The sequence below is a fragment of the Pogoniulus pusillus genome, chromosome 13 (genome assembly GCF_015220805.1).
Source record: "Pogoniulus pusillus isolate bPogPus1 chromosome 13, bPogPus1.pri, whole genome shotgun sequence".
In the NCBI taxonomy this organism is placed as follows: Eukaryota; Metazoa; Chordata; class Aves; order Piciformes; family Lybiidae; genus Pogoniulus; species Pogoniulus pusillus.
The window spans coordinates 22,144,850-22,152,846 of NC_087276.1; the positions used below are offsets into that span (position 1 = coordinate 22,144,850).

A 7,997-nucleotide genomic window follows, 5' to 3' on the forward strand; every position below is an offset into this window, starting at 1 on the left:
TGCCTGCAGTGCTGGAGACAGCTCTCGAGTCCTCAGCACAGACACAGCCCTGGTAGAGCAGGGCCAGAGGAGGCCACAGCAGTGCTGTGAGACCGGGCTGAGAGAGTTGGGCTTGCTCAGCTTGGAGAGAAAGCTCCAGGGAGACCTGGTGGCCTTCCAACGTTCAAAGAAGTCTAGGGGAAAGGTGGGGAAGGAGTTGAGAAGGGCCTGCTGGGACAGGCGCAGAGGTGATGGTTTGAACTAAAAGGGGAAGATTCAGATTGGAGAGAAGGAAGAGGCGTTTGACACCGAGGGTGGTGAGACCCTGGGCTAGGTTGCCCAGAGAGATGGTAGATGCCCCATCCCTGGAACCACCCCAGGTGAGGTTGTGTGGGGCTGTGAGCAAAGCTGGGGATGCCCCTGCTGACTGCAGGGGGCTGGACTGGGCAGGCCTTAGGGTCCCTTCCCAAGCAAACCAGGCTGGGACTTGACGGTGGTCCCGATGGAGGGACCTGTCCCTTGCCTCCAAAGCTCGCAGTGCCGGCAGGCTCCGCTCCCTCTCCCTGCAGCCCCGGGGGGCAGTGCCGGGTGGGGTACACGCAGAGCCCTCCATGCCCGCCGCGGGGCCCTGCGGGCTCTCTGCCCGCCCCACGCAGCGTGACCCGCCCGCACCGCACCGACGGGGGCGGGACGCGACCGTCCGCTGCGGGGAGGGGCCGCGCCGGGGCCGCCCGCAGGTAGCGACCGCCGCGGCACGCGTGGGCTCCGCAGAGGGTCCCGCTGCCGGGGGGGACACACCGCACGCCTCCCGTGTCCTGCCCACCCTCTCCCCACGTTTGGCTGCTTGGGGCTGCGGCCACTCCGCGGCGTTTTGCTGACGTGGGGCTGCACACCGCCCTCCCTTCCCCCCTCCCGCTACCCCCACTCGTGTTCGTGTGCAGCGCTGGTGAAGGACCATGAAGGTGAAGGTGATTTCTGTCCTGGAGGACAACTACATGTACCTGGTCATCGAGGAGAGCACCCGGGATGCCATCGCGGTGGACGCTGCTGTCCCCAAAAGGGTGAGAGATGTTTTGTTCCCTCCCCCAGTGGTCGCGGCCCCACCGCGCCCCCAGTGGGCTGCAGGGTCCCGCCCAGGGATGTGCCCATGGTGGTGGCCCCACTCTGGGCTGGCAATGTGGGGTCTTAGCATGCAGCGGATGCTTCTCTCTGTGTGGGTACCGTCCCACCAGCGGGTGACCCGGGTTCAGCCTCCACGGAGTGGGCTCTTACCCACTCTCGGGTTGTGGGGGGATTTCTTTGTCACCTCCCAGCCCTCCCCATGCCACAGCCGGGAGCTGTGCCGAGCCCGATGCAGCGAGAATCGCCCAAAATGGGGCTCCGGAGCGTGTTTCCCACGGGATGCCCCATTTTTGGGAGCCAACCTCTGGCTGTGCCGCTGGAGGCAGCAGCCGGGGTCAGCCCTCAGCACCCTCTGCCTGGTGACCCTCTTGTGCCAGCCTCAGCTGCCGCACGTGGTTGGTTTGTCACCGGCTGGGACGCGTCCTTCCTTCCTGGGCAGCGTCACTGGCAGCGTTCGGTGCAGCCCTGGATCGGCGGCTGGCATTCAGAGCCTCCTGCCGGCGGAGCCGGGCGCTTGGCAGCCCCACAGGGCCCCTCGCTGTGGCCAGGATGAGTGGCACAGCCACTGTCGCCTTGCGGTGGCAATGACCCTGTGCCCCGCTAAGGCACTGGCCACGAAAAGCCACAGTCCCGGCGGGGCAGCAGGGTCCTGTCTGCCACGAAAAGCCTCCGTCCCGGTGGGGCAGCAGGGTCCTGTCTGCCACGAAAAGCCACAGTCCCGGTGGGGCAGCAGGGTCCTGTCTGCCTGCTCTGCTCTTTGTGAGGAGGCTGGGCACAGGGAGCTGAGCCTTCATCCCACCCTCAGCCTCTCATCTCTCGGAGGGCCGCGAGGAGACTGCTCGGAAGGGGCTGTGGTGATAAGTCGAGGGGCAATGGTTTGAAACTGGAGCAGGGGAGACTGAGCTGGGACGTCGGGAGGAAGTTCTCCAGCAGGAGGGTGGTGAGACGCTGGGAGAGGTTACTCAGAGACGTGGTGGTTGATGCCCCACGCCTGGAACCATTCCAGGTCCAACTCGCCAGGGCCCTGAGCAATCTGCTCCAGTTGCAGTGTCCCTGCTGCCTGCAGCGGGGTGGGCAGGGTGACCTCGGAGGGGCCCTTCCAGCCCAGTGCGTCCTGTGGTTCTGTGCTCTTGCTCTGCTGGGCTCCTGACCCGCAGAGCGGTGCCCACAGGACAGATCCTGCCCTGGGAGGGGCAGGGTGGGCACTGGTGAGCTGCGTGGCTGTGGTGGCCGTGGCGTGTGTGTCACCTCTCTGTGCTCACTTCCTTCTGCTCTGGGTGCTTTGCAGTTGCTGGAAATCATCAGGAAGGAGGACGTGGTGCTCAGAGCCATCCTCACCACGCACCACCACTGGTAAGAGCCGCCGGCGGGAGCCGGGCACTGGAGGTGGCCGTGCCCGGTGTGGAGCTGGGCATCCATTCCCTCTGCCGATGCAGGGACCACGCCAGGGGCAACGAGGAGCTGGCGAGGCTGTGCCCCGGACTGCGGGTGTACGGCGCCGACGAGCGGATCGGGGCCCTCACGCACAGGGTGGCCCACGGCCAGGAGCTGACGGTGCGTGGCTGGAGGAGCAGGGCAGCGCCGGGCTGGCAGGGTGCTGGGCTGCTGGGGCAGGCAGGGTGCTGGGCTGCTGGGGCTGGCAGGGCGCTGGGCAGCTGGGGCTGGCAGGGCGCTGGGCTGCTGGGGAGAGGAGCTGGGTGGTGGAGCGGGGCCTGTGGAGCTGGTGCCTGGCTGGGGCTGTGCTTGGGCTCCCTGATCTGTGGGGTGGTTGCAGATGGGGCTCTGAGCAGCCTACTCTGATTGCAGATGTTCCTGCTGACTGCAGCAGGGGTGGACTGGGTGGGCTTTAAAGGTCCCTTCCCACCCAGTGTGCTCTGTGACTGTGTAGCACAGTGGATTCTGGGCTGGAGCACTGGAATGCAGAAGAAACCTCATCCCGTTCCCAGTCCCTCTCCTGGGACCCTGCTGCCAAACAGTGCTGCAGCAGATACCTGCAGGCTGGGACTCGTCCAGACCACCCCTCCTGGCACCTCTGTGACCCCTGTGCTCCAGGAGGGCAGTGCCATGGGGTTTCAGAGTCAGAATTGTTTTGGTTAGAGGAGATCTCTAAGCTTGAGCCCAAACATCAACCCAACACCTCCATGGCCACTAAAGCATGGCCACATGTTTCTTGAACACCTCCAGGGATGGATCTCCACCACCTCCCTGGGCAGCCTGTTCCAATCCCTTTCTTTCAGCAGAGGATTCTTTCTACTTCTCCAACCTAACCCTCTCCTGGCACAGTTTCAGGCCATTTCCTTTCCTTCTATCACCTAGGAAGAAGAGACCAAACTCCTACCCCATGCCCCGTGGGGTCTGCCTTGCCCATCAGGGCTGGGGTGACCCCAGTAAGGTTCTGATTCTTTCTCCCCACAGTTTGGGGCCATCCGGGTGAGGTGCCTCTTCACACCCTGCCACACCTCGGGCCACATGTGCTACTTCATGTGGGAGGATGGCTCCCCAGATGCTCCAGCTCTCTTCTCAGGTATCCCACCTTGCCAGTGGGCACCCCGTGGGCACTGGGAACGTGGGACGTGCTGCCTGTCCCTGCCATGCTTGGCACTCGTGGAGCAAATCTGGCTCCTGGGATCCTCTCCTTTTAGAGTGGGACTAGGGGTGCCCACACCCTTTCCTCTCAGGTGACACTTTGTTCGTGGGAGGCTGTGGGAAGTTCTTTGAGGGGACAGCTGAGCAGATGTACACCAACCTCACCCAAGTCCTGGGGACTCTGCCAAAGGAGACGGTGAGTGCCCTGCATCTCAGGGAAGGGACCCCAGCATCATCAGAGGTGCCCAGGCTGGCACCATTCAGGGGGCAACACCTATCCCTGGCCAGGTGAGAGCCAGCACACAGGTGTGATGCTGGGTCCTTCCCTGGTGGTGTTGCAGAAGGTGTTCTGTGGCCACGAATGCACCGTCCGAAACCTCAAGTTTGCCTTGAAAGTGGAACCTGAGAACGAAATGGTGAAGAGGAAGCTGGCTTGGGCAAAAGTAGGTGGCTGCAGCCCTGCTGGGGCGTGGGCAGAGGGAGCTGCTGGGTGCTAGCAGGTGTTTGGATGTCTCTGCTTCCCTGGCAGCAGCGGGATGACGAGGACCTGCCCACGGTGCCCTCCACGCTGCAAGAGGAGTTCCTCTACAACCCCTTCCTGCGCGTCACGTAAGCTCCCCTTCTGGCTGCAGCATCCCCCCCCGCGGCCCTGGGGCCGCTTGGCAGTGGGAAACCCACCGCTGGCACACCTGCAGGGGGGCTCCTGCCCTGCCCTACTTGGGGTGCCTATGGAGGAGCCCCATGCGCCCCAGTGCCCACCCAGCATGAGGGAGTGGCTCCCTGTCTGTCCGTCCCAGCGTGCCAGGATGGGTCCCCCCCAGGTCCCCTTCGGCTGCGGCAGGGCTGAGGTCACAGTATCAGAGCATCACAGTATCACAGTATCAGAGCATCACCAAGGTTGGCAGAGACCTCACAGATCATCAAGTCCAACCCTTTACCACAGAGCTCAAGGCCAGACCATGGCACCAAGTGCCACGTCCAGTCCTGCCTTGAACAGCTCCAGGGACGGCGACTCCACCACCTCCCCGGGCAGCCCATTCCAGTGTCCAGTGACTCTCTCAGTGAAGAACTTTCTCCTCACCTCCAGCCTAAATCTCCCCTGGTGCAGCCTGAGGCTGTGTCCTCTCGTTCTGGTGTCCTTGCAGGGAGGAGGCCGTGCAGAAGTTCGCGGGCAAGGCGGAGCCGGTGGAGGTGCTGAGGAGCCTCCGCAGCCAGAAGGATAACTTCAGGAAGCCCAAGGAGCGTCCCAACCCCCAGGCTGTGCTCGCCTTCGACTGGGGACTTTTCAGCCCCTTCCTGGAGAAGAAGTGAGCCCACTCCTGGAGAAGTGGCTCCCAAAAGGCAACGTTGCCCATGGTGGTGGGGGCTTCCTCTTGGCTGTGCTCTGACTGACCTCCTGGAAGGTGGTTTCTGTCTTTTAACCTGCTCCTTCTGAGGCTGCTCTGCTTCATTCCCTCCAGCAGCATGCCTGGCTCTCCTGGACCACAGGAGCTTTGCTGAGCGCCCAGTCCCTAGGGAAAGGAGCTTGTGGGTGCTGTCAGCCAGCTGTGGAGGCCCCCCTGAGTCGTTGGGCTGTGGTTGCTGTTGGTGTGGAGGTGGTTTTGGAGAGAGGACACCCATGCTCATGATGTTGATGTTGGTGGGTGCAGGACCTGCTGCCCATCCTGCAGGCCTTCGCCCTTAGGAGACAGAGGAGGGTATGGAACAGGTGGTAACACTCAATGACCATGGTGCTCTACCCCTTAGCCCAAGCAGTGCCCACTGGGCTCTACTGGGAAATCCTCCTGGTCCTGCCTGCACCTCTCCAGCTGTCCCTGAGCCCTTTGCAGGCCAAGGGTGGGCAGGGAGCTGCCCAGCTCCATGGGCAGAGGCTTGAGTGCCAAGAGGAAGCAGGGATGGGGCCTGGCATCGGCACTGGTGTTCAGCAGCACCTACCTGACTCCAGCCCTGCCCTGACAGCACCCCCACTGCAGCGGGGTCTGGGTGCCTTTCCCCACCCCCAGTTTTTAGAGCAGGCTTTGTAGGCATCTGTGGCACCATCACTGGCTTACAGGAGCCATCTGAACCACTCAAATCACGCCAAGCACGCTCAGGTGGAGCTGAGGGCTGGAGCAAGGTGTGTGTGCTCCACCCCTCCAGCTCTGGGAAATACTTCTCCAGGTGGGACAGCAGCAGGGAGCTGCTGCACTGCTTTTTGCTGTGGTTTGTTTTTTCCCTCAAGGCAAAAATGGAGATGAAACTTCTGTTGCTGTTGCCTTTCGAACAAGAGCAAGGGAGCAGCTTGGGTCCCTTGAGCTTTTTCAGCCTTCACTGTGTGCACCATCAGGGTTGTGTTTTGGCTTGGTTTATTGAAGTCTGGGGAATATACAAAGGCTTTCTTTGCAGGGGGTGTGGAGCCAGCTAAAGAACTGTTTTTTTTTGGGGGGGGGAAGAGTGGGAGGAAAACTACACCAGTTTGGTGGTAGCTGTGTCAGGGCTTGGGCATCCTGTGAGACAGTGACAAGTCCCTGGGTTCCTTCCCTCCATGTGCAGAGTGTCTCAGTGATGCTGAGCTCTCAGAGGTGACAATCAGAGCTGGTCCCATCCCCTACCTTGTGGTGGTGTTTTAAGGTATTGAGTAGATGTTAAAGTTCCTACCACTGGACTAGAGTTGACTTGAGGGTCTTTCATGTGTGGACTCAGCTGCATCTGTTGCCTCTGAGGTCTGGTTTTGTTTCTTCTTCCCTAGAAACCCAACCAAGGTTTTTCTTTATACCTTTTCTTAACTTCTGGTGTTTTAATTTACTCTTCCTCCTAGGAGGGGGAAGAATTAACCTTGCTGCACAGGTTGCCTCAAAGTCACTCAGTTGAGATGTCATGGGACACTTCAGGGATGTTCCTCTGGAGGTTTGTTCATCCTTGGAGCACAGATGGACCTGTCTGTGTTTGGGGAGGGTTCCTGAACCAACACCCAGCCTGCCCAGAGGCTTGGAGGAACTCAAGCTGCTCTTGGTACTGCAGCAAGAGCAGACACCCAGGAATGTCTGAGGAGCTCAGGTCTTGGTGTGCTCTGGGTGGAAAGTCCTTTGACAGCATGCTGGGCACCTGGGGCAAGGGATTGACACTGGAGCAGGGCAGATTTAGGTTGGACATTAGGAGGAAGTTTTTCACTAGGAGAGATAAACTACTGGAAGAGGTTGAGGCCACATCCCTGCAGGCTTGATGTGGCTCTGGGCAGCCTGCTGTAGTTGGAGGTGTTCCTGCTGCCTGCAGGGGGGGGGTCAGACAAGATGTCCTGAGGGTCCCTTCCATCCTGCTGCAATCTGTGAATCTGTTGTGGATGGCCCCTCCCTGATGGTGTCCAAGGCCAGGTTGGATGAGGTCTTGAGCAACCTGCCCTAGTGGGAGGTGTCCTTGCCCATGGCAGGGGGATTGGAAGTGGATGATCTTGAAGGTCCCTTTCAACCCAAACAGGAGACAAAATGTAGAGCCCTACCTGTTTATCTACAGCTGATGTCTTTGTGCACTCCTGGCTTGCTGTGCATGCTCCCAGCAGCACCTGTGTGATTCTTTTGCACTGGTTAGTTATGGTCTCAGCACTGGGTTGGCTCTCCTTGGCACTGGGTTGGCTCTCCTTGGCACTGGGGTCTCCTGCTGTAGGTTCAACTTTCATGGCCAAGCAGAGCACTCTGTTGTAAAAGTCACACATGGAAGAGGGCTCCAGGAAACTACCAACTGACTTCTCAAAGGAAGGAGAGGCAGGGGGAGATTCTTGCCTTATCAACACTGTGAATTCAACATTTCATCAGGAGCCTGGGAAATGTAAAGCTTTTAATTAAAACCATCAAAAAACACAACAGACTTGGACCACTGCTGGCTTTATTTATGTAAGGAGTGGAGGTGGAGTGGAGAAGGACACAGGCGAGGCTTGCCAGAAGAGCTGCCACAAGGGGCAGGTGGAGGTCTGACAGCTTTGTGTCCCAACAGCCCTGAGCTGGAGGCCAGCAGGGCCTTGGATGAAGGTCTGGGCAAGGTTTCAGGGAGCAGCTCCATCTGTCTCTTCTCAATCTGAGGCAGGAGTGTGGCAGCTGCTTTGTCAGTTCTCATTCACTTTCTGCATGGAATCCCAGAACCCCAGCACGGTGGGGTTGGAAGGGACTTCTGGAGATCATCCAGCCCAACCTCCCTGCTCAAGCAGGGCACCCACAGCAGCTGGGTTTGGGAGCTCTCCAGACAAGGAGACTCCACGGCCTCTCTGCACAGCCTGCTCCAGGGCTCCAGCACCCTCACACCAAAGAAGTTTCTCCTCCTGTTCAGGTGGCACCCTCCTG

General features: G+C 60.2%; 1 protein-coding gene across 1 annotated transcript; it reads left to right on the plus strand.

Annotated features, from left to right (window-relative positions):
* Positions 1-701: 701 nt before the first annotated feature.
* On the plus strand, positions 702-6,341 carry HAGHL (hydroxyacylglutathione hydrolase like). Its single transcript, XM_064153512.1, has 9 exons — positions 702-716; positions 921-1,040; positions 2,390-2,454; positions 2,538-2,655; positions 3,517-3,625; positions 3,780-3,883; positions 4,029-4,130; positions 4,217-4,296; positions 4,833-6,341. Exons 2-9 carry the CDS (start codon positions 936-938, stop codon positions 4,996-4,998), a joined length of 849 nt encoding a protein of 282 aa, XP_064009582.1. The 5' UTR covers positions 702-716; positions 921-935; the 3' UTR covers positions 4,999-6,341.
* Positions 6,342-7,997: the final 1,656 nt, after the last annotated feature.

Bases quoted from the DNA above. Each gene is read 5' to 3' on its own strand.
- HAGHL (XM_064153512.1), top strand. From the start codon at position 936: ATGAAGGTGAAGGTGATTTCTGTCCTGGAGGACAACTACATGTACCTG. The intron at 3,626-3,779 runs GTATCCCACCTT...CTTTCCTCTCAG, and splicing joins TGCTCCAGCTCTCTTCTCAG to GTGACACTTTGTTCGTGGGA. The intron at 4,131-4,216 runs GTAGGTGGCTGC...CTTCCCTGGCAG, and splicing joins GGAAGCTGGCTTGGGCAAAA to CAGCGGGATGACGAGGACCT.